Source organism: Drosophila kikkawai, chromosome 2R (assembly GCF_030179895.1).
Source record: "Drosophila kikkawai strain 14028-0561.14 chromosome 2R, DkikHiC1v2, whole genome shotgun sequence".
Taxonomy (NCBI): domain Eukaryota; kingdom Metazoa; phylum Arthropoda; class Insecta; order Diptera; family Drosophilidae; genus Drosophila; species Drosophila kikkawai.
The window spans coordinates 16034972-16062336 of NC_091729.1; the positions used below are offsets into that span (position 1 = coordinate 16034972).

The 27365-nt window shown below is 40.3% G+C and overlaps 1 protein-coding gene across 10 annotated transcripts; it reads left to right on the plus strand.

Annotated features, from left to right (window-relative positions):
* Nucleotides 1-502: 502 nt before the first annotated feature.
* Ih (hyperpolarization activated cyclic nucleotide gated potassium channel Ih) lies at nucleotides 503-27365 on the plus strand. 10 transcript variants are annotated; one of them, XM_017166867.3, is made up of 15 exons: nucleotides 503-2943; nucleotides 11282-13099; nucleotides 17456-17633; nucleotides 17882-18120; nucleotides 18192-18355; nucleotides 18515-18651; nucleotides 18697-18849; nucleotides 20906-21001; nucleotides 24139-24288; nucleotides 24369-24445; nucleotides 24517-24828; nucleotides 24917-25011; nucleotides 25416-25504; nucleotides 25571-25887; nucleotides 26003-27365. In XM_017166867.3, the coding sequence occupies exons 1-15, from the start codon at nucleotides 2873-2875 to the stop codon at nucleotides 26136-26138; spliced, it is 4032 nt and encodes a 1343-aa protein (XP_017022356.2). In that variant the 5' UTR covers nucleotides 503-2872; the 3' UTR covers nucleotides 26139-27365. The 10 variants fall into 10 exon arrangements, with proteins under 10 accessions (XP_017022356.2, XP_017022358.2, XP_070139754.1 ...); XM_017166869.3 differs by having other exon boundaries at nucleotides 18712-18849; XM_070283653.1 differs by having other exon boundaries at nucleotides 17456-17621.

Sequence of the window (27365 nt, forward strand, 5' to 3'; positions counted from 1 at the left end):
CCTCCCCCTCCATCGTTATTCCACCCACTGTGTCCTGAGTGCCGTTTTTCCGTGCCACGACTGTTGTTGCTGTGTTGTGTGCGTGTCTCTCGCGTGTGCCTATGCGTGTGCTTGCGTGTGTCTCTCTGTGTGTTATAAATAATTTGTTTAAAATTCGTCAAATCGCTTGACGTTTCATTCAATAAATTTCACCTAGACAGGACACAGGTCACACACGCACACAGCCTAATACGCTAACACGCTCACATACACACACACAAATACACCGTGTGGCGCCCGTGAATTGTGTATGTATGTGCGAAAAATGTTGATGACGAACCACTTACGTCTATCGCAACCCACGAAACCACCACAAACAGCCGCAGCAGCTGAAAAAATAGCATGTAACACACACCAACACTATCGCACACACACTCACACAGAGCCTCGTACAGAGCGCCCTAGGACACACGTACAGTTCAATATCCAATAAGAAACCAAGCATAATTACATAATCAAATAGAAGGACTTGCTAAAAAAAATAAAAACAACACGAAAATAGAGAACAAATAAATGTAAAGCGGAAATAACAGAGATAACAAGGACAAGAAAGCAAACACACACAAAAAAACCGACGCAAAGTGCAGAATTATTTAATCAACGCGCCAGCAGAAAGCAGCAAGCAAGCAGTCGAAGCGAAGCCCTTGGAAACGCCTAAAAATAAAGGACACGCGATAACCAAAAATAGAATGTAATGATAGCAACCAAAACCAAAGTACCTGCAGCAATGAAATTGAGCAAATCTTAAAAGCATAACCCAAAGGCAAACGAAAAAACAAAGAAAACCAAACCCAAAATTAGAATTACTTTTAAAAATATACAAAAAGGACACTCGCTATATACGAAAGTGCTATTAGATAAACGATAAACGCTAACCACATAAAACAACAACCCGTAGTTCGTTGCCGTTCGTATCACCGCTGGATCCTCCGATGATCCGATCCCGTCGTTACAGCCCCAGGATATAGAGATAGTGTAATGGAACTAACCTCGTAGTTTGTAGAGAGACAGAGAACGCCCGTAGGACAGCAAATCAAATAATCGCAACATAAACGCACTTAACGACTAACTAAAAACTACCAAGTAGTTGCCTCTCTATATACAATATATATATATACAAAGATATATACAAGATACCTAGCCTTTAGCGAATATAGATAAACGCCAGTCTGTATATCTACCTATATGGATTTATTTTTATAATGCCGCTAAAGCTAACAACAAACTCAACTCGAACTTCAACCCACACCCAAACCCGAACTCAGTCCCCGCCCTCGACCTAGGCCCTGGGAAATTGCATCTGAATAAGTAACGAGGGTCGATTAATGCATTAATTGGGTGGCGAAGGACGTCAACTCACGGTATCCCAAGGAGGGACACAGCCCGGGTCCGGGTCTGGTCCTTTGCTCCTTCGCGTGTGCTCGTGCCCAGCAATATATATATACAGATACACAAGATACAAGGATACCAGGACACATGTACGCACGTACAGGACGAATTTGAGAGCTACCTGCCTGCTTTGGGTTTCCCGTGTTGCGCCGCTGCCTTGACGTAACTCTCCGCCTTAACTCGCGTCGCTTCCATTTGCCACAAAATTCACGAAGTAAAAAGCAGACAACAGGCGACCCGCAAACGCCAAAACGCGGTGCGTTCGTTAAACTTTCATGACCAAACATTAACTTAAGCAGGTGGATAGAAGGGATCGAAAGAGGAGGACGACAGGGAAGGAGGGGAAAGAGAGGAAAAACGGAGCTGTCATCATCATCATCCAACACAAGCCCGCAGCTAGTTGGTTTTTGTGATAAATAATTCAACGATCCAGACTCGGATCCCGAGATCCTGCCCACCCCTCTTCCAGCTCCAGCTCCTCCAGCTCCAGTTACCAGTTACCGTTACCGTTACCAGTTCCAGTTCCACTACCAGTTCCAGGCCCCACCATTCGCATCTGTACACCACCAAAACCAACCGAATAGCAACAATAACTATACCGTAGAGGATAGAGGACATTTATAATCCAAAGTACAAACGAATAACCCCGAATAGAGCACTGTAAACTAAACTAAAAACGATAGCTAAACTATAAATAGTAACATATGGTATTATTATACACGCAACTCAAAAAACAGATAAGAGTCACATAACCTCAGAACTAACGCGAACGAACGAACACATTCGCATAACGCATTGAAACGAAAAGTGAAGAATTATAAGCAATACAAGAAGTGCTGTTGACTACTTTAGAGGCTACCTACCTTTTAGAAGATACCTCTGCCCACTACCCCCGACCGACCGACCTACGTTATTACTCAACCAACTAACCAACACCTAAGAACCCACCAACAAAAAAAAAAGTCGAAGCAAGAACCTAACCTGAAACCCACAACACGGATGAGAGCGAGGAGCAGCAGCATAACGTGCGAGTGAGACAGCCGAAGAAGGAGACTAACTAACACACAACGAAAAGCAATTCATTTTTGTTTACCTATCCGTGTGTGTGCGCTGGATGTGTATTAGTTAATGCCAAAAATCGAAGCGGAAGTTGCACCCACACCCGCATATCTTCAAATACACACAGCCACGACACGACGGTCGCCATGCCCATGACAAGGCCAAGAATTGCAGTAAGGGGCAACGCGGCGGGGCCATCCCGGCGGCAATAGCAATAGCAATACACCATAAAAAAACCAACAAAATATATCCCTAAAATAACGACACCACGTTACGTTGCGTTACGTTGCGTTAACGAAGGTGGCGCGAGTGGTTCGATGTGGTTCCAGTTCGAGACCAGGTGGTGACGTGACAGCAGCGGCGGCGACGGCGTGGGTTCAAGAAAATGCACGTTAAACACACTCAGCGCCGAGTCAGCGGTCCTGGAGCCTTTGGAACCTTTACCAACGATCAACGGTATGCGACACCAATACTCACCTTCCATCCTTGTCTGTCTTTGTACTGTTGTTGTGCACGATGTACGTTGTACGGGGTGTGTTAGACGGAGTCCACTCTAGATGGTGTGTGGGTGTGCGAGGAAGCAAGGCATATTTCTCGAAGATCCTTGCTAGCTCATTCGCACATGCTACAAACCTGGACTATCGATCTGGCACATCGCTTTGTACAGTTTTGAGATGAATGTATTTCTGTTTAATTTTCAATGTGCTCACTGGGATGGACCTATGTACATATGAAAACTTTATGACACTTTAAACTTAGGTTAACTGCAGGTGAAAAAAAAAGTTATAAAGTTAAGGTATAAGAACTATTTTTGATTGAGTATTTTAGTAAAGATGAACTTGTTTAACTCTAATTGGTATCTGATTTCTCTCTAATTTTTTATAGAGATTATAAAAGTATAAACTTATTAATCAAATTTAAAAAAGTTTTTGATAATACATTTTAGGTAAAATAAGGTGATATTGCCTTTCACTAGGGTTTTCAAAAATATTGAAATTCATCTTAAATAAAATAAATTTAGAATAAATTCTAAATGCAAAGATTTCTATCTCCGAATATATATAAAAGAAATTATTAAATCCAACAGTGCGTATGAGTAATATCAATTATATTTATTACTCATACGCACTGTTGTACGAGTATGGTAAATCTATATGTATTACTCATACGCACTGTTGACTTTATGCATACGAAAATATAAATTTAAATTGTAAAGTACCTTTGAACACCCCAAAAACATTACATACAACTTGGGTCCACCCCAGTGATCCCGTTTTATTGTGTTGTTCCTTTTGTTTCGTTTCGTTCGTTCGATTACGTTTTGTTCGATGTCTCTCTGTTCCGTTCTCTTTTCGTCTCTTGAGTTACCCTGTTATTGTTGTTGATGTTGTTGCTGCTGCCGCAATTGCTGTTGTTGTTGTTACTGTTCACGTTCATCCGAGAGTGTGTGTGCGAGTGAGTGAAAAAGAGCGAGGCGATGGCAAGTGCTTTGCCATTTGGGTCCTGCTGTGAACTGATTTCCGCCTCCGCCTTAGGTCATCCGTCACTCCAGTCAATGCAATTACGAAACTAGAAACTAGATTAAAAGTCAAGCCAGGCCGCCGCCAAACAATGGCCGCACCAATACCAATACCAATACCAATACCGATAGCCATACCGATACCCATACACCAATGCAAGCGGACAATCACGCACACAATGCAATGCCGCCGCCTCGCTTCAGAATAGTGTCAAAGTACTTTAAGTGCAATAGCACGCCGCGTTGCATACATTCGGGCGCCACTGTACTTGTGTGTGTGATGGCGAATGATGCGCGGCTGTGTGAGTGAGCGGAAGCTTTCGCTTTTACTTCAATGATTAAACCACTGACCGAATTTCGGCTTGCATTTGTTCCCGCGCCTGTATGTGTGAGTGTTTGTATGTATCGATAAGCGCTTGCCGACTAACTGTATTGTTGTGTTGCCACCCACATACATAGCTGATTCACCAACACACACACCAACAAACATACACCTATACAAGAACAGACAGAGACGGCGACAGTGAGTGGGCGGCGAGTGAGTGAAGCAGAGGGCCCCGATAAGCTGCTCTTTTCCTTTGTGTAGAAAAGGAAGCCCGATGTTTCCAATTGAGCTAGTTTCTAGTTCCAGATTTCCATACACTCGACAGCAACACACATACACACACACATATAGGACTCGACTCCCTCGTGTCTGTGTGCTTTGTGCAGTTAATTTAATTTCTTATCCCCCGAAAGAATCTCATTTAAGTTATTTCCCGCTCAGTTTGTTAGTTTTCAGTTTCGTTTCCTTTTCGTTTCGTTTTGTTTTTTGTTTGGCATTTAATTTCTCGTCACGTGAATAACTTGGATTTATTTCGTGTCCTTGTTGTTGTTGTTTTGCAGAAAACTTTGCTTAAAAGTACAAACAAAACGTTGAAAAAAATACAGAAAATAAGAACTAACCAAAAAACCGAACAAAAACCAGAAAAGAATACCAAACAACCCGAAACTGAAACTGAAACTGCAGTTTTTGCAAGTCACATTTGCTGCGGATCGATTTGTAGACAACATCAGCGAAGGTACCGCCGCCCAAAAGTTCCGAATATACCCTTACTTTCTCTCTCTATCTCTCTTTTTGTCTCTCAGTGTCTCTGCCTCTCTCTCTCTCTAATACATATTATATCTATAGATCGTAGCTTGAATCTTTATGGTACTTCTCTGCTACTACTACTAATACAATACCAACCGTTACAATTACAACTGCAACACTGAAAGAAAAACACTCAGAAACACACGTTTTAATGCTATTAACGCTATTTCTGCCCGCAATTAAGAATTCAATCCCCCAAACCCACCCCAACTACTGCTTCACAAGCGAAAGTAAAGAGTTAACGATGCACTTTGCCAAGTCCCCAAGTCCCCGAGTTTCAAATGCATATTGCTTTAATGACTTTTCCCTTTACATCTTTAGCTTGACTTAACCCTTTTAGCTGCTTACCTTGTTGATTCCCCCACTTACTATATATATCACACGATTCGAATCTGAATTCATTTACAATTGGCATGCCACAAGTGATGTAGCATTTCTTTGTTTGCTCGATTCCCCCTTTCCCTCTCTCGCTCTCTCTTATTCTCTGCCTGATTTATTAATTGCTCGGCTGTCGTTATAATTAATGGATAATTTTTGGCTGAATTCTGGTTAGCCGAAAATCGCGTTATTTATAGTTGAGCCACCAACAAGCTGCCAGTTGATTATTATTCCCCTGTCCAGCCGGAAATCTTTTGAAGCCAGAATTTAATTACTGCGAGGCAGTGTGTATTTAAAATGGCATTTCCATATTAACGACACGGGATGACCCGTTGGAAACCTCTCTACCAATCAGTGTGTTATTGCGATGACCTTAGGATGGGCCGAAAAACCGGAGTTTTTCGGTTTGGGAAGGTCATTGGGGACCCTGTTCTGATTGTTAGCCTGGGCCATTGTTGTATAGCAGTACATTTAAAATTAATTAGGGAATTATTTAACTTGAAATTCGAGTCTGGGGGTTTGTATATTTTAAAATTACTTTTTATAACTCAAGTATTTCGCTTTCAGAATGCTTTAAAACCTTTGAAACATTAAACAAATTATAAAAATGACTTGAAAATAGTAATGTCTTTGAAATGTACAAAGCAAACATTTAAATAAATGTATTTATAATATAAATTTCATTTTCGTAAGATTTTCAAGCATTTAAATAACTGAAAAACACCCTTTCAAATTGTATTTCCGCCTTAAAATCTTCCCATCATTTAAATGAACCTTGAAACTAGATTAAGGAAGTCGTATTTATTTTTATGTAATTTATATTGCCTTCCGTTTCGGATACATTTTTGAACAGAAAACAAATTGTAAATATATATTTGCTCAAATAAACTTTTCCTACTTTCCGACTTTGTAGATTGGCAGCGCGTTTGTAAACATTTCTGCTTTTAAAAATGGAAATTTTCGTAATTTGTTTACAGCTGGAACTGTGTGTATCGATCGAGTATGCATGTTTGGTAATTTTTGCTTTCAGTTTTGTTTGATTTTCCCTGGCAGGAGCTTTCATTTCGTGGGCCATTAAATTGCATTTTGAACAATTTCCAAAATATTCAAGTCAATATTGTAGTATATAAAGTATAAAAATAGTTCAAGTGGTCGTCGCATTGAGCATTCCAAAGTTCAAGACCACGAAAAGTATTTACACATTAAATCGGGTTCAGGGAAATTAGAGCGCAGCAATTTGACTTGACGCATTTACATCTCCATTATGACATGAATTTCTGATGTAAATTTAGTTGTGGATTCCCCATTTTAGGGGGCTCACACAGCTGCACTTGATTTAATATCGATGAACGAAGTGGAATGCAGGCAGGCCAGCGAGCGACTCAATTACGTACGCCTTACGAATTTACGCTTAATGCCTTCAATTGGCTTTTGAATTATTAATTGAGGCATATTGTGTCTCGTTCGCGGGGCGAGGATTTTAAGGGGAAGGGGCTGAGGGACGTAGCAACATCTCGATGGCGGAAACCTGCTCTCCAACAGACTCGTTTCCCGAGCTTGCGAGGATGGCCTGCACTCGGCACGGCTAATCCCCTGGCCGGAGGGCCACTCCGCTGAGCCAAAAGTTGACATTGGGACGGGCCTGGCATCAAAATAAAAAAAAATCACACAGCGAGAAAATGTTGGTGAATGTTGTGCCTATTAAAATGCGACCTAGCAACAAGGGGTTTTTGATATCGGTGAGGTGTTTTCATCATGGGAAAATATTATTTTAATTACTGTTTAGACTTCCGACCATTAAATATTACCTGGAAGTTGTTAGAAAATGTAATATCTCTGCATAGAATTTAAATACTTATTTTTAATGGCCAATTATTTTACATTTATCATATTTATCATTTTCAGAATTCGGTATAGCTTATTATAATTATTCGTTTAATGGGTAGTTTAAAACGAAACAGATTCACGCTGGTGAAATATTCTCAGGCAGTTACAATAATATTATAATAAAACAGTAAATAAAAGGTCAGATAAATTAAACGCCGCATTTCGTTTATATTTAATGATTTATTTTGCATTAAAATACATAAAAGAAGTCAAAATTTGATATAACAAAATTTTAATAATTTCAGAACTTTAAATATTCTCAAATATTAAGCAAATATTTGAATAAAATAACAGTTTCAGTAATATAGATGACCACTTAATAAATACGAAATAAGATAATCAAACCATTATCTTTTCTATTACTGATCTCTTAATCCTTTGAGATTATCACAACCAAGGAATAGATAAGTTATTTATTTATGATTGGCTTAACTAAACTATTGTTTATCAGAACAATCCTGATAGCAGATTAGCTATCAGAACTGACTAATAAATTCAAAATATTAATCTATCAGAATTTATTAACATATTATTAAACCACGATTATGATAGGAACTTGTGTATTATCCGTTGAATATAAATATAATTTATTATTGAATTAAACTCATTCTTCATAGGCCCATTTTTCCCTTGTGCAGACAAGGCTGCCGTCTTATTAGTTTCTCCCCCCCAGTCCCGATAATATACCAATGCCAACCCAAAAACTGGACCCAAGACCGGGACCCGGTTCTCGGCAAGGCCAACTTTTGACTGCAGCACTTGACAGGTGGCAAACACTCGAGGCCCGGCCCAGAGATGAAAAAAAAAAGCCATCAGATAGCAACCCCGAGAGCTGGAATTCCCATTCCCCCCGCTCGAGAGGAGAGCTCTCGATGCTTTCGCTTTGATTTGCCATTTGCGCCTCCTCGGAATTGACTTTCGGTCAGATTAGGTCCGAGATTTCCAAGAGGCCGCCGCCACTCCGCCGGATGTGATTGTGCCTCATGAGCTCCGGGGCAACGTAGATAGATATGTACAGATATGTATTTGTATATCTGTGAAGTGCACACTCATCGGCTGAGCATTAGCGTGCAAATATTTGACATATTTACTTATATTTGCACAAGTGCCGCTGCCGCCGCCGTCGCTTCGCATCCAATTCCGGTTCCCCTGATCCGATTCCCCGAATCCTATTCACAATCACATTCAAATTCGATTCGAAATTCAAGATAATTGCGCCCCTGGCGTTGGCGTTAGCGTGAGCTGGAGCTGCCTAATTGACCGAAATTGATTTGCATCGATTCCGGCGATGGGAAATGCTGTTTGCTCTGCTGATGCTGCCTGCCACTGCTGCTGCTGCCACTTTTCCCCCCAATTTTCGCACTCAGCTGGGGATTTGGTATTGGAAACGGAAGAGCTCGGTGCACGCACGCCGAGAATAGGGCTCCAATTGTTTTCCCTTTGTTCTGGGATTGCCCCGATACCCCAGGCCCCTGCTCTGTGGCTATATCAACAATAGTTTGCCTCACGTTTCGACGCATTGATTGCCCAGGGCACACGATGGTCCAAATGGTACACTGCACTATGGTCCAGAATCCGTTTTTTTTGGCATAAAGTCGATTTTTTTATGTTTATATATCGTTGTTTTCTTATTTTAATCTTAAAGTAAATTCATCATACGTTATAAAAATGTTAACTAAAAGCTTTAAATGTGCCACCAAAGCCTATTGAGAGCTTTTAAAAATGCGATTGCAATCAGCTTATTTCCGAATAGAAATTCGCGCCAAAATATTTAGTTACTTTATGTTGTGTCAGACGTGTTATTTTGGTTCAAAAAAATCAACTAAAATATGGAAAATAATCTTCAAGGTATGCACTATTTAATGTATATTGTAATTTTTTGTGTAGTTCTACGTATTTAGTGTTGTGTAATGTCAAATTTATGTGTATGTTTTTAGAAAACTATCATGCGTTCTCCATGTTTCGTGGAGTATAACTAATAAGCTTCTCCATGCTGACAGCAACTAATTGGTCCAGATTGTACTCCTGGATGTTGTCTTTAACCACAAACAAAAAACTCATCCCCGTTCGTCCCCCTTTTCTAATATTTTAGTAATATACATAGTTTATTCACAGCGAACTTTTTAAATTATGGAGCAGCAACAATCGAAAAATTCAATCTGTATCGAAGTGACTATGCACCAAAATTAATAAAGACACTGTGAAATCCAAGAAAATGAAGGAAATAGATTAAAAATGCAGTAATTTTTATAGTGATATTCATAAATATCTTCCCAAATGTAAATACGTTCTTGAACGGTTAATTTCTTCCAATAATTCTAATTATAAATTCGGAAAAATATCTCTCTTTTTTTAACAACTTTTTCATTATATATGAGTTAATTATGTATATAATAAATGGTAATTATGTACATATATAAAAATTATAAATTAAATATCAATCAGTTTGCAAGGGCGGCAAGAGTGGGCGTGGTCGTACTGGCCCAATTTTTTGTACACAAGTTGTTAATGCCACAACAATAAAATCTGCGAAGTTTAAACCCTGTAGCTCCATTTTTCGACTTTATGCCAAAAAAAACGGATTCTGGACCATAGTGCACTGGGGAAAATAGTGACTATAAATTGGTAATAATAAAATATATATATAGGAATAAAAAAGAATTAAGAGCTAACCTCAAGTTTTCAATAAGTTCTAAAGATTCAGTTGTAAATATAAACGAAATAAGGAGAAAGGTTCTTTTTATATCTTTAATATCAAAATTCGACCTAAAAGTATATCTTTACAGAGATAACAAAAACCATCTCTTATGTCCTTGACCTCTGCTTTAATTTTGTGTTGTGTGTCCTAATCCCCAATCCCATATCATTTGTAAATACTCCATAAGCAGCTTCCGTTCCGGCCGCTTTGCTCTCCCCTACCCGCGGCGCCTTGCATAATGTCGCAGTTTTATCTTATCTCTGGCCATTTGGCCATTTGATTTAGGGCACTTCCGCCGCCGCCCACCGTGCGGCACGCGTTGCTAGCCATATATCTCTCTATATCGAATCGGTTTGTGTTGTTTGTATCTGTATCTGCCGAGTCGGAGTCGCTGTATCTGTATCTCCGTGTAGATATTTGTTGGCGCTTGTGTATCTGTGGCTCTATCAGTGCTTGGCCTGCGTGCCGCCATACATTAATTTAGTTGAATTTTTCGCGCGATCAGAAACCAGATGAGCATGTCAACCATTGTATATAGATGTCTCTATAAATTGTATCACACATTGCGGTTACAGTGGGCACTCGTTAAAGGAGTAGCTAGTGAAGCTATCAAAAGAGGTGGTATCAAAAAAAGTTAGTTTAACTTTTGTGAGAATATTCCAAGGAACTTGGCTGACATTCACAGCTGAAAATGTCTTAATTCAAAGTAAAATATTATATAGAACCCCTTAGTTTAAGCCTGGCTTCTGGCATGTTACCCCTTCGAGTGTCCTCTGTGCGATGAACTCACATAGACGTTGGGAATGCGATACTACTCCAGCACTGTCACCTTCACCTCTCCCCTCACCACAGCTCCTCGCACATTGTGTTGCACAATCAATATTTATAATTAAGAATTTTCTTTGTTTGTCTCGCGGTTTTCCACACTGGCACACTCGCACACACACACGCACACACTCTCTGACTCGCACACCCTATGTTTCCTGCTCACTTTAGCGTGGCACTCTGTGATCCCCTGGACCTTCTGTTCCCGCCACAGCTTGCTTGCCAATTTGAAATAGATAAATTTGAGTGCTTGCCAGCGCCGCTGGCCATTACCGTGCCCGTACTCATTGAAGTCTCCTCTTTCTTTCCTCCGCCGGCTCCGCCTCCTTGGGATTGGATGATTCGATTCCGCCAGCAGTGCCAGCCGCGACAACTTGTGCCCGGACAGCAGCAGCCAGCATCAACAGCAGCCGCACCATCAGCAGCGCCACTCGCACTCGCACCAGCACTTGGTGCGCCAGTCTCTGGTGAGTCTCAGCAACGGTCAGCCGGCGGCTTCATCCTCTTCAGCGGCGCCGGACAGCGTCTCGCTGCTGCGAGCGTCGGGCGATGACCAGCACAGGTCCTCCCAGCAGCAGCAGCAACAGCATCTACTCCAGCAACAACAGGGTCAACGGCAGAGGAGCAGCAGCAGCCGACTATCCACCAGTGGCATCTCGAAGCAAAACTCCAGCGACAGCAGGAGCGGTCTGCGCATCCTCGATCACAGCAGTCACAGTCCGGTGAGCTGTGGCACCCAAAGCGTGAGCAGCACTGGCGGCCAGTCGGCGCTCTACGATGCCTGTCACGAGTATTCGCGCAGCTTGAGTGCAGCGGCGGCGGCGTCGTCAGAAGGAGCAGCTGGCTCGCTGCTTAAAAGCCACTACAGTGATCAGCAGTTGGCCCATCCAGAGCCAGATCCAGAACCGGATCCGGAAAGGGATAGAGACAGGGACAGGGATCGGGACAGGGACAGGGAGCGAGAGCGACGCCATCTGACCAACCTGAACCTCAACCTGAACAGCGAGTACGACTACAGTGGCAGCGATAAGCAGCAGCTGGTGAACGAGACTTACATCTTCAAGTGCATCGCCAACAGTCCCTCGTTCCTGCGCACCAACAAGATCAAGGAGCAGTCCAAGAAGCTGCGCAATCTCTCCCTGAAGACGCGCACAGCGAAGAAGAAGGGCCAGATCATCTCCAAGTCGAACGCGGTGTCGGATAACTCACTGCATCCGGGCGACAAGTACCTGAACTTGTATCTGGTGGAGAAGAAGCATTCGCTGCAGCCGCAGGTGGCCAGCTCCAGCTCTACGCCCAATCCGCAGCAGGCCTCCTCGGCGCCGGCCAGCTCATCTTCCACCTGTACGCGCTCCCAGCAGCAGCAACAGTTGCCAGCCTTATCCGCGGTCGCTGCCCGCCAGCAACAATTGCTGCTGAACGGTTCGCTTAAGGGCAAGACCAAGACATTACCAACCGGCGGCCACAGGGCGTCGGTGAGGAGCGAGAGTGGAAGCGGAGGGAGCAGCCACACCATTCCGGCGACGGGCAAGAGTCCGCCGCAGGTGCCGCACTCGCTGGCGGCGAAGATCAGTAGCAGCTCGGCTAGCGGCAGCAAGAACTGCAACCTGCTCAGCGCCAGCAGCAACTCATGCCACAAGCTGCATGCCCACGCACACGGCCACGGACTGGGAGCAGCAGGCACTGGATCAGGGACAGGATCTGGAGCAGGAGCAGGAACTGGGCACACGCATTACACAGCGGCCGCCTCGCCCAAGAGCTCGGTGAGCAGCAACGGGCATCTGAACAAGTACTGCCTCACGGACCTCACGCGCCGCAAGGCCGAGTTCAATCGCCAGCTGAGCGCCCCGACGGACTACACCCATCACTCGTCCAGCAACGGGTCACAGCAGGAGGGCTCCTCGGAGGCCAACGAGGGCCACGAGCCGGTCGGGGAGTCCACCATCACGGTAGCCAGTGCCGGTGTGCCCTATCCGCATCCGTACTCGTATCCGTATCACTATCCCCATCAGGCCTCGGCCACAGCGCCGGCCAATCTCAAGGCGTCCCTGCAGCTGCACAGCTTCGGGGGCCACCATCCGTGTCCTTATCCGTCGCGGCCCACGTCCACCTCGTGCACGAACAGCTTCAATCGTCGTCACATCCGTCGGCACAAGGGCAAGCTAGGCGATCGGTGAGTACTTCCAAAGATAAAGGTTTGAACATGTGGTAATTAATTCTAAAAATAGACAAGTTGATAGGGAAATGAGTAACTGAATAGTAGGTTGGTTGAAGATATTTAAAGTTATGTTATCTTTTCTAATAATTCCCAACTGGTTATTTAGGAGATTTATTTTAGAGATCGGAGTGCTCCAGAAACCTTGATTTTTAAGAACCTTAAGATACCATGCATTTATAAAGAAATTAAATAAAAGTATAATCTGAATACTTAAATATCACTTGCTAAACTCATGGCTCTTATAATTCCCAACTAGTTATTTAGGAGTTGTATTTCAAGGTTAAAGAGTACAGGAAATTCGAAGCTGCTTTACAAAAGTAGGTTTAGTTCAGAAAACTCCCCAAGAATTCTGATGCCATTCCATCTATAAATAAAAAATACTATTATCTGAATACTCAGCCTACTCAGAATTAATTAAAACTCATTTTCAAATCACAATTATCTGTAAGAAATAGTAATTAATTCAAATTAAAAATGCGGAAAATTACATCTGACAAGAAAATGTAACCTCAAATTAGCATTGAATCAATCTTGAACTATATAGAAATTAATTTAGAAATAGGCGATACCTCATTTGTCAGCCTATTTAGTTTTCTTAGCTTCTGGCTCAAACCCATTGAAGACATTATTACCCTGGCTTACAACTGGGAATCACGCGTGTTCCAAGCTTCTGTCTGTCTTTTACCGGTTTGTTTTTATTTTGTTGTATTTTTTTTTTTATTTTGAGTGCTTTTTGCTCGCTCTGCTTATCGCACGGAATTTGCATAATGCTTTCGTAGTCGCCGTCCCAGACTGAGATTCCCACTCCGGCATGGCTTTCGTCTCAGTTGGCGCAATAAGCTTCTAATGGCCGAGCAGTGAACTCCACAAATTTAAGCGGATCGAAAGGCGAAAAAGTCGGAGCAAATAATCTGGAGTATAGGGTTGTATTTAATTTTAATATTTTAATACTTCGGCAGGCCAAAATAAGCTTAAAAGTATTTCAAGAAATAAAATAATATAAATAGTAAAAGATACTGTGGAAAAGCATAAAAGCAAGTTCGATCAATAACTAATTTTCGATTCAAGCTCAATAAGTAAACAAGATATATATCAAAGTAATGAAAAATATCTTATAAAAAAAAAATTTTACTGAAGAAATGTTTACCAAATATCCTAACAGATAAACAAAAAATCCAATGAATGATTTAAAGCCACAACATTTCAAGATAACAAAACCCAAAACAATTATAAGCAAATCTCCGAAAAAAGTTCTCTACCTACCCATAAGTGCAGCTATAAATTTAAGGCAAATTTCGCATATCAGCAACCCGAATTCAAAAGGAAAGGAAGGACCACAAAGAAACCCATAAACAATGGACCCTAGAAGTGCCTCAAAAAGGACCCCGCAGAGATATGTACTTGAAGAATCGATTAGCGTTGTGTGATTGCAGCTCGTAATTGAATCGATAACGGGAAAAGGGAAATGCGGAAAAGCGGCCTGCTATTCATTATCAGTATCAGGCTATATGGTAAACAACAGTCCCCGTTCCCCGATTGAGCTGACTATAAGTATTGCTCGCAATTCCATAATTTGTTGCAAACGAATTGCGACCCCGAAAGAGACCTGTCGACGCTTCCTCCTTTCTGTGAGCAGGGCCATCCAAACCGATCTGAACCGATCCGAGACGATCCCCGTGAATAGAACGCGTTCACCGCATACATTAGCATATATGTATGTACATATATATGCCCGATCTAGACGTGTTTATTGTTTATGTTCCCTTCACTGTTTACCGTGTTTACTGCTTGTTTTTTGGGATAGTTTCTTCGAATAGTGCCTGTCCATTGTCTGCTTTTATTGGCATCAATTTTTAGTGAAGAAAGGCAGCGAATTACAGGCTGGCCATAATTTGCGTCGCCGCTCGTCGCGAAATCAATTAAAAGGCAACACAAATTTGTTATTTATTTATTGTGCAACGGCCGCGGGGTTCAGAACAGGTTATCATCAAGTCTCCGCCGCAGCATCCAGCAGCAGCTTAATAAAATTCTATAAAAAAAAAACAACACAAAACTATTAGCCAGTAACAGTAAAGAGAAACGGAAAAGACAAACAAAAAAATAACACAAGAAAAAAAAAAATAACAACAACCAAAAGATACAAATAAAAACCAGCGTCAAGTGCACGGTGTCAATCTCTCAATTATTTAATTAGGCAATTGCCAGCCAATTTCGGTTGAGCGACAGCAAGAACTAAAAAAAAAAAAGGAAAACTGCAATTCCTTAGCCCAATTGATAGTCGAGGTAAGAATATCGCTGGATCAGAAAGTATAAATATACACAAAGATATATATCCAATCGACACCCCCATAGGGGGGCTCGAGGACGCTCAACGATACCGATTCCGATTCGGAAATGCCACGAAGTTCGCCCGATCGGCTACTCGGTTGTCGGGTCTCTCGGCTTTCGGAGTGTTTGCCGGCGATTTCCCATCCGTTAGTCGCAAAAAGTTTGCCGCTGTAATAACTCGAAGTACCCCACGGTGTTCTACTCTATATAACGCGCGCGCGCCTCCAGACTTGAACGATTCTACGGCGAAAGCCGTGCGCTTACTATTTACTGTGTGAGTCCGCAGCTCGTTGGGTCTCGTCGAGTCACCAACAAAATCAGCGAAAACAAAAAACATCTGCTCCAGCACGTTTTGCAGTTGCCAACAGAAAAGTATTCCCTCGAAGCGATAAAAACCAAGATACAGAAACAGCAACAAAGCCAAACAAAATAAAAGGCCCCAAAGTGTAGTGAAATAAATTTGAAACCGAGGCTGTGTCTCATCAATTGATTTGATTTGTGTAATGTAATCCAATACGCGGCGACTGCCGCCTGCCACAATAGCAATAACTAATAAATTCATTAGGCTAATGCCGCTGGCGGTCAAGATTAAATTAAATCAGCTTCATCAGGCTTAATTAAAACGAAACTTTCCCATTTAAAAACTACACTCAATTGAGTGTGAACAGGCAAAAGAGAGCAGTGGCAAGTAATAATAGAAGCACCGCACAGCACATATACGGCATTATAATACGAAAAAGTATTATAAGTACTCGAAAAATATCAGTACTGCAAAAATATAGCATAACGTAACCGCGAGCACGCGTCTCCGCCCGGCTTTAACAATAGATCCCGAACCGCCGTGAATAATATCCGTACCACGCGATTCGTCGCTCAGAGATCGGTGTTCAGTGTTTGGTGTCGCAACGCTGCTCCAAAAAAATAAAGTAAAAAAAAAACCCCAAGCAGGAGGGGACTCGGAGGTGTTGATACCGGGATTCCAGTTTCACTGGCGCTCCGGAAAACCTTGACAATTGCCATCCAAGTGGGCAAGGTGAGGGCAGCAGCAGCCGTCGCTCTGATTCAACTTGTGCATTGTGCGTGTGCCGCAATTAAAAAATAAACAAAAATAGCCACAAGAGCTGGGTGTAGTTACAGAGAACGAATATGGAGATACTCTATGGAATGATCTTGAGAAAATATTAAGTAAAATATATAAGAGATTCTCCCAGATTAGTGGAGTTTAAGTGATTACTAAAATGAATACCATTAAATAATTTGGTAATTAATATAATAAGTGAATAAAATCAAACAAGAAAGTCCTCAAAATTATAAAAAACATACAGAGAATTATCTAAACTAATAATATAATAAAGTGATCTTCAACTTTTCATAGTTTAGGAGGAAAACTTAAAAAAAAAAAACTATATAACTCAACACCTATTTGGTAAACATTAAACATTCTTCGAAACAGAGTACTTGAACACTTAAAAAACTCATCAAAACTCATAAGTAATAATGATATATATTAAACCCAACTATAAAAATTCGATTTGTCAGTTTTCAATGGGATTATTTATACCTAACAGAGCTCTATCAAATTGTGTCAACACAGATTTAGTTCTATCAACTCAGCTTTAACAGCTCAATGATTAATGATGTGATTATCGATTCTATAGACTCACTGAAAGCTATAGTCTGTGCTGTATTATATATCACTATAGTTAGCCATAATAAAAGCAACAACTGTCACAGCAAAGTAAACATAAATACTACTAATACCCGCCATAAGGGTACATAATAATAATAAACATAAAGGCAATAAAAACTGGTGCGTTAACATACTCGAAAACCCCCCATTTATGCAGTTTCACTTTCATTTTAGGCCGTTTCGCCTTATGCCATAATTTAAACGATATGTAACGGAATTTTTTCGAGGCAGTAGCAACACTTCCGTGTTTTACAGTTATATCAAAATGATCTTATCAATGTCACATTTTGCAGCCTGCTGAGCGGCGATAGTGAGGAATCGGTACGCTGCTCCTACTGCTCGGTGCTGAATGTGAATGAGAACGACCTGCGAATTTCGTTTGAAAACACCTGCACCGACTCGCTGGTCACCGCTTTCGATGATGAGGCCCTGCTAATATGCGACCAAGGAACCGAAATGGCAAGCGCAAAGGTTTTATTAGTAACACTAGAACATGGACGAGCATATAACACTCACTAAACATTCATTAGAACCTTTATAAGAGACTAAAACATACATTTTATTAAGTGGTTTATTTTATCCTTTAAAATTTATAATTGTTGACCCTCATTTCATACCATATTTTCCGCTTAAACTAAGACTTGGACTTGACTTAGGCACCTGTGATATTTAGCATCTAAAACACGACTAATAACGATCCTTGCTAAACCCTCCAACAGGTACACTTTGATGACGTGTCGTTGTACGGCACTCCGAAAGAGGAGCCCATGCCCAACATACCGATCGTTTCGGAAAAAGTCTCTGCGAATTTCCTAAAAAGTCAATTGCAATCATGGTTCCAGCCGACGGACAACCGCCTGGCCATGAAACTGTTTGGCAGCCGCAAGGCACTGGTCAAGGAGCGCATACGTCAGAAAACTTCCGGGCATTGGGTCATACACCCGTGCAGTTCATTCAGGTAAGTCCAGAGGTACAGTATCCTCATGAGAACTTTATTAATCCTTAAAAAACCTTACTTTATTTCCACAGGTTTTACTGGGACCTTTGCATGCTTTTATTATTAGTAGCAAATCTTATTATCCTGCCAGTCGCAATATCATTCTTCAACGATGATCTGAGCACACGATGGATTGCCTTCAACTGCCTAAGTGATACTATTTTTTTAATAGATATTGTAGTCAATTTTAGAACAGGTAATGCACACACTCTCCCACACTCAGCCAACTAACTAACAAAGACCCCCAAAATAACCCTCCCCGTTGTCCTCCTGGTTGGTTCCACGTCGTCCCACCCCCGTCTTTACTGCGCCCCTGCTTAACCATATATCTCTCGGCCGAATATTCTGATTTCAGGAATTATGCAACAAGACAACGCTGAACAAGTAATATTGGATCCAAAGCTTATAGCTAAACACTATTTAAGAACTTGGTTTTTTCTCGATTTGATTTCGTCGATACCGCTAGATTATATATTTTTAATTTTCAATCAAGTAAGTTAACGTATGTAAGAAACAGTACGATACATTTTGATTAAGATTATGAAATTGCAGGATTTCTCTGATTCTTTTCAAATATTGCATGCCGGACGCGCTTTGCGCATCCTGCGCCTCGCCAAGCTGCTCTCCCTGGTGCGACTGCTCCGACTGTCCCGCCTCGTGCGCTATGTGTCCCAATGGGAGGAGGTCTATGTGAGTACACCCGGCTCATTCTGGCAACGCTCGATTCCGTTTTCGTTTCCCTCAGTTTCAGTTACAGTTTTCAGTTTCAGTTAAAGTTTCAGTTTTGTTACGTTACCAGATTCTTCTTTAGTTTGCATAACAACTTACTGACACTCTTAACTCTCCCCTGGTTTTCATTTTTTATCAAACACATCTGTACGATATATACACACAGGGGAAAAGGGGGGTCAATTTGATCTATAATGTGTAGGATTTTTAACTATTTATGATGACGCTGAAGATTTTTTAAAATATTTGAAAAACAAGAGATATAATTAAGATGCCTAAAAGTATGTTATCATATTTGACGATAACGAAATCCTGCCTTAAGAATTTCTTTTAAGTCTTAAAATATTTGTACTCCAAATTTAAAAGTAATGATCTTAAATACTAACTTACTTTTTAAATATTTATTCTATTTAAAACATGATCCGATTGACCCTCATTTTGTTATACTTTTTTTTCTGTGTCTATATATGCCAAGTCCTCTGTTTTGTCATTACTTTTCGAGGGGCCCCTAGGTCCTTTGTCGAAACCCTCTTAACCTTTTTCTTTTGCTCCAAATTCTCGACCGTAAGATCAGCATAACTCTTCTCGTTCACTCCACACCACAAAAAATAAAAAACAGATTCGAGGATCTAGGTTATATCTAGGCAACGGCAATTAGGTCAGTGGTCAGAGGTCAGGGGTTAAGAAATAATATCAATTATAAAACTCGTATCCCCAAAGTGCTCACTTTTCTTTGTTACATGTGCATTGTACATGTGTGTGGCGGCAGTAAAAGTTCTTAAATTAAAATTGTAAAAACTTTGAAAGGCGCGCAGAAATGTTCTAAAACTATGTAATTTACTTTGAGTTGAGTTGTTAAATGGAACCTCTGTGTCTATGATTTCCTATGATTATAAACGTTTAAATCCTTTGCGTTCGATTACCAATCGTTTTGTTTACCAAGTATATTGATAACCTCAACCCTCAACCTACTAAGTATGTGTGTCTATAAGGTCTCAAATCCTAAAAATAAAAACCGACATAGAACCAGACAATCGCTGTACCATAAAGCCAACTCAGTTTGTACATTATACAATTGTGTGATTCCCCCGATGTTTGTTTCGTGTTGTGCGCCTGCTGCGCTTCGAGTCCACCCAGACCAGATCCTGAATATACTATATACTTATACGTAATTCCCTGCAGAATAATAACTGCCGGAATACAAACATACACACACTCCTCTCTCTCACACACACACACACTCCAGATAGCACACCCTTTCGCCGACATACTCGTATAACACACTCAAATCAAATCGAATCGAAAATGTGTATCCTTTTTTTTTGGGTATTTTTTTATCGAACCATCTAACGTGCTCGCTACGCTTGAGAACTCGTTCACTTGTGCCGCGGGAAGAATCCTTTGCTTTCTTTCACATTTCTTCAGTTGAGTCTCCGATTTATCGCTTCTGTTGATATTCTGATAATCTATATATATTTACGAGATTTACGATTTACGTCTTACGATTTCCTATTCATTTCTTTGCCGACTTTGAAGCACTCAAATCGATTTTCTTCATTGCACTTTGTACAACTCTTTGAACTTCTTTGAAGGCATACTATTTCCGCAACTCAAGGGTTGAGGAGTGCTTTATCTCTATATATCCGAAGGAACCCCCTCCGCCCACAGATTCCCTCCCACCTTAACCCCCAACCCCGTTTCACAACTACACCTCCCCCCCAAATGAGATACGTACAAGTACAATTTCTTCAGACCCTTGTAAAACATTGCCTAAGATTGGAAACCACCGTATATATTATATATATATATTATGATTTATGTTTATTTTGTTTTTGATACGCTCAACTTAAGCGATAAAATGAAAAGTATTCTGCTAAACGCGACTAACCAACTTATGATGCTTCTGACAATCAGTTTAAGAGCCACTAAAATAAAAAACAAAACAAATACAAATACCAAAAAATCCAACCTAGCTGAATCAGGGCCTAAAATACCTGTGTATATATATGGTTTTTAGATTCTGCAGAATCTACAGAAAAAAAGTGCTGATCGCAGAGGGAGAATGCACAGAAAAGACAAAGATGGCTTGACAAAAAGCAACCTAATTCTCAAGGTAAACCATCCAATAAAAAAGTAACAAACCAAAAATCAAAATCAACAACACAACAACTTCAGTATATTATATTGATAAACAAAAAAAAAAAAAAACCAAAAGCCTTGATTGATTGATTGAAATTATGATTATGTATTAATTGGTGGCGGCATAGCTCACATTTTTGAGTAATGTTTAAGCCAAAATTGAGTTTTAGTGCATAATTTCGTTCGATTGTTCGTTCGTTCGATTGTTCGATTGTTCGTTGATCATGTTTGCTTGATTTTAATGTTCGTTCGTTCGTACGTTCTGTAAATTTTCTGAGACTGTCATTTTTAATTACCTTAATTGATTGACTGATTGATTGATTGATATTTGCCATACATAATCTCTATTTCTCATTTGATGCATAATGAAAATCTCAATGCTACGAAAACGAAGAAGAGAGTCTAGCCACAAAAAAAAAAAAACTAGAAAAGCAGCCAACAAACTTAATAAAAAAGACGATCTTCGGTGTTAAATCGAAGCTCTTTTCATGCTCTTCCCACGACGTAGAATCGGTCTTTGAAAAAGGATACTGTAATATATATATTTCGCTAGATTCAGTCGTAGCTTTTGACTCCATGCATGGGCATGATCGGAGATCCTATCGTACTATCTAATGTTGTGCCACCCAGATTAGCTGGGCCTTGGGAGTCGCTGTGAAGAGCATGAAAACACCACAGATCTCAGGAGATATAACCGATTGCTTAGTGTGTGTGTGTTCTTTGAATGCTTTCCTGCTTATAGTAGACAAGAGAAGAGATGTTACCACTGTAAAAACACGCAACCAAAGTGCATCAAATCACGCACAAAATATGTACATACATAGTTGGAAGAGTAATAATAGCTACTGCTGCTGCTTTCGTTGTAGGTTTAGGTCTTAGATCCAGACACGAGACACACCATATCGATCTGCAGCAGGGAAACTGATCCAACGACCAATCAGATCGAACACGAACACTGTACTATATCTAGCCACATACTACTCGTATTCTATAGCATACATTTGTGGGCCCGTGCCAAAACGCTTTCCACATATCCTTAACCTATATCGTATCTATCGTACTTAACTTATCCTCACTTTGATTGACACTCTGCTCTCAATGCTTTCCGCTTTGTGCTGCGCGCTTTCGAACTCTCCACTTTCTCTTGCTCTTGCCCGAAATACACAGAGAAAAAAACTAAAATATATATGAAAAAACAATTATATAATTTCAAACCTTTCAGAAATTTTAAAGTGTGATCAGAATTCTTTATGTTAAAAGGATAATCAATAAAAAAATAATTATTTTTAAATATCTTATGTTTTTGGGTATTAAAAGTCATAAAAATAAAAGAATCTAAAGTGTTAAATATTATTTTAAAAAATATTCTGGCCAAGGATAACTTTTGCCATCTGAAAATATCTTTTCAGAACAAAGTAGATACCCCTTGTTCCCTCTCCATGTAAATATATATATATTTTTTCTCTGTGTAAAATACAACTCTATTTTGCTGCCGCTGCTACCGTTACTTGTTGTTTTGTTACTGTTCCTGTGTTTCAGTTTGGTTTTGGTTTTTCCACTTCTCAATTATTATATATGTATTTGTTATCTCTGCCTCCTTTTCCGCTTCTGTTGTACAAAAGATTTCAGGAGGAGCGCGTAAAAGAAAATAATAAACAAAAGAAATAAGCTTTTTTTGGAGTGACATCCTCCCACACACACACACACACATGTACACGCACACACTGAATTCTTGAATGCAACAACAAGAACAAGCGTTTCTTTTATTATCTCAATACCGCTCCCTCTCTGCCTCTATTTCTCTCTCTCTTGCTCACTATGTTCCTCTCAATCTCTGTGTTCCTGCTCTTGCTCTATGTTTTCGTTTACCGTTCGTTTGGTTATTTCGTTTCCGTTTAATTTCTGGTTAACATTTCGTTGGTTCGTTTACAATTTACAAACAACTTTTGTACAGAATTACGTAGTTCAAATTACTAACAAAACTGCGAAAGTCAGACAAAAAACCAAAAAACGCTTTCATTGTAAAATACGAGTTTCGATTTCGATAATTTGAACGTTTGAACGGCTTAGTGTCCATAATTATGTTTAACAAACGTAAAACAAAATACAAAAAAAAAAAAAAAAACAATGAAAAAACAAAAGTAAAGATGAGCACTTGTACCATAATCTAGCAGCTGATTTTGCACCTATTCGAAAAAAAAAACGTAGAAATGGTTTGAATTTGAATTTGACTTTGAATTGATTGAGTTTGGATTTGATTGATTGCTCAGGTTGTACACACTGTACACAAAGTACACACGGTACACACCGGACACACTGTTGTATTGCCTAACACTAGACTAATCTTATCTTATGTTATCTTATCGGCCGTACCATATCTCCACTCCACTCCGAGCCCCTCGGTTGCCATCTGCATAGCATACTTATCGGCTGTCGGAGACCGACGAACGGGGCAGAGTGGAGATGGAAAAAGACGGAGGCGCCGATTGATTGAGTAATTTCTTGTTTAATGGCTGTGGTTTGGTTTGTTTTAGTTGCTTTGATTGGCATAACTGCAATAACTGTTTATATTTACTGGTAGCTGGAAACGCCAAAAGTCACCAAAAACAATATAAAAAAATATGCTCCAAGTTCCAAAGTAAAAAAAGTTAATATAAATTTCCTAGTTCCAAGTATCATTTCCTCGTTTGGGTTATTCTTTCTATCGTTTACTTGAGACATTTGGTTTTATATACAATATGTGGAACTCACACACACCCAGATGTAACACGCATACACTCTCAAAAACACCCAAACACACAAGTACACCATATCATTGAGTAAGGAGTTGCTAGAAAATTTTTATAAAATTGGTTAAGGATTTTTCAAACGGCCAAAAGTATGCTATGATCTTATTGCATACTTCTAGGCACATTTTAAATGGATTTTAAATCGATAAAGTTTGTTATAATAAATTCCTCTACTTCTAATAACGATCTAAGATACTCTATATAGTAGCTCCTTACTCCATGATCACACACCCAACACACAAATACACACCTACACACACATATGAGCGGTGTTGGACCTTGGTTGATGTACACAATTTTTGATTGACCTCTCTGGTTGCAGTTCCTCAATATGGCCTCGGTCTTCATGAGGATCTTCAATTTAATTTGCATGATGCTCCTGATCGGCCACTGGAGCGGTTGCTTGCAGTTCTTAGTGCCAATGTTGCAGGGTTTTCCATCCAACTCCTGGGTCTCCATCAACGAGTTGCAGGTGCGCCTTGTTTTGTTTTTTTCTTGGTAAATCCCGATTAGCGTATATTATCGAACTAAAATGGGCTGTTCCATTTCCAGGAATCCTACTGGCTGGAGCAGTATTCGTGGGCACTGTTTAAGGCCATGTCGCATATGCTGTGCATAGGCTATGGCAGGTGAGTAACAGGATTCTTTATTTAAATATATTATATAAATAATCCTTAAATTTTCCCTCTCTAACCCTTAGATTCCCACCACAATCACTGACAGACATGTGGCTGACGATGCTATCGATGATATCCGGGGCCACCTGTTATGCATTGTTCCTCGGTCATGCGACCAATCTCATCCAGAGCTTGGACTCTAGCCGGCGCCAGTACCGCGAGAAGGTCAAGCAGGTGGAGGAGTACATGGCCTATCGCAAGCTGCCGCGTGATATGCGGCAGAGGATAACGGAATACTTCGAGCATCGGTATCAGGGTAAATTCTTCGATGAAGAGTTGATACTTGGCGAGTTGAGCGAGAAATTGCGCGAGGATGTCATCAACTACAACTGCAGGTGGGTCATTAGTTATTATTTTGTAAAGTTTCTTTAAGAATTAGTAAAATTAATTTACTAATTATAATTATTTATTTGTCTTAAATAGATCCCTCGTGGCGTCAGTGCCTTTTTTTGCTAATGCCGACTCGAATTTCGTTTCCGACGTAGTTACCAAACTGAAATACGAAGTTTTCCAACCAGGTGAGTCTAGGGGGACACGTTTTTCTTTTAAAAAATATTAATAAATTGAATTGAACAACTAAATGGTGATATACACATAAGAAATTCTATTTAAAAATTAATATAAATATAGTTTTGGTCTTAACAAAGGTGATCATTGTAGAAAAATAATAAGAATGTCTTGTTTAAGCTTTGAGAATTAATTTTAAATCAATTTTTGTTAAGCTTTTGGTTTTATTTTAAGCTGAAATTATATATTTAACACATTCTGCGATTTGCACGCCTTAAAAACCACTGATGAGCTTCCCTAAGAAATACAAAATATACATATACCCATCACCAACTCTAATTCTAATGCTAAATTCTCTTTTTATCTTTTATATATTATATATTTCAATATCTAATGAGCCTTTTGAATCTTCCAGGTGATATTATCATAAAGGAGGGTACGATCGGTACAAAGATGTACTTCATACAGGAGGGCGTGGTGGACATTGTCATGGCCAACGGCGAGGTAACAACATATATCCTCATTACACCTATTTACATTCTTTAATAATTAATTTCTTTATCCACACAGGTTGCCACCTCACTATCGGACGGCTCTTACTTCGGTGAGATCTGTCTGCTGACCAATGCGCGTCGTGTGGCCAGCGTGCGAGCCGAAACCTATTGCAATCTATTCTCGTTGAGCGTGGATCATTTCAATTGCGTTCTGGATCAGTATCCGCTGATGCGCAAGACCATGGAGACTGTGGCCGCCGAGCGGTTGAACAAGATTGGCAAGAATCCAAACATAATGCAGCAGAAGGACGAGCAGCTGAGCAATCCGGAGTCGAACACGATCACTGCTGTGGTGAATGCTCTGGCTGCCGAGGCGGATGACTGCAAAGATGAGTGAGTTGCCAAAGGGGGGAAAATGCAAAGAAATAAGGAGTATTCAAATCACAATTAAATATACAATTCTCATCTTTATAAATACTTGAGCTAACATCATGCCCGCCTCTTTCAGTGACATGGATCTCAAGGAGAATTTACTGCATGGGTCAGAGTCGAGCATTGCTGAGCCGGTGCAGACGATACGAGAGGGATTGCCGCGACCCCGGAGCGGCGAGTTCCGTGCTCTGTTCGAGGGCAACACTCCATGACACTGAGGCACGACGATGACTATGATGATGATGGGGACGACTAGCGGTGCCGGTGGGCATCGGGCAACCATCTGAGTCCAGCGGCACGCAGGACACTCACTCAACCACATCTCGACATCCACACTCACACATAAAACACAGGACTCCCACACTCACACATGCGTATATAATAATTTAGCAAAAGGAACCCCAAGACGCGATAAGAGTACACTAAAAAAAGAATCAATTTATGGTAGACACTCTATATATGCAATTGCGATTTAGTAGAAAAACGTATTAAAAATGAAAAATCAAAAAAAAAAAAAAAAAACAAAAAAAAAAGAACAAACAAAACAATTACACAAAAAATGTCCTCAATAATTATTCATAATTTCAGCTCCGCTAACTGTGATGACTTTAATATAAGAATCGAAAAAAAAATTAACAAAAAAAAAGTGAAACCGAGTAACAGAGAAAACGAGAACATACAGAGATAAATATACGATAGAGAAGAACTCAAAAGCCAGCAGACAAGACGACAGATCAGATCAGAGAATCACAACCACGCAGCCATAGAAGAATTGCCACACACTCACACACACACACAACATACTAGATACCGACATATAAAGTAAATCTACATCTAAGTTTTATGCCCACGATATTGTAACGATAACGAAGTGAATAGACTTTTGAATTGCTACACATAGGTGTTAGTCCTATGGACCTACTACAAAACCACACAGACACACACAAACACGCGAAGCACACCTGTAGCTGGCCACAGGTGACCCGGATCGAGAGGTAAAACAGGCAACAGTCAGACAGACACATATGCATTAACTTATGATATAAACGAAGCGAAGCGTTACAGCATACCAAAACATATTTATGCGCGTAGCTATTATGTACTCGAGAGCAACCAACAAAACAAACAAACAACCAACAATTATGTATTATTGCGATTATATAGCATATTTAAATACGCATTGCAACAAAACAAAAGAAAACAAAACCAAAAGGGAGAACATAACTCAGCAATATACAAAACAAAAACAAAACCCAGAAGCGAAACAAAAATTAAAAGTATTTAAGCAAATTTAACGAAATGCGCATTAGTAGTTGAACTATTAGTTTTTCACTCACTAAACAAAAAAACACCACTCGACACACAACGTAGTAGAAAAGCCTAAAGAAAAAAAAAATTAAAAAAACAAAAAATATATTAAAAACCAACCTCAGGGTGCC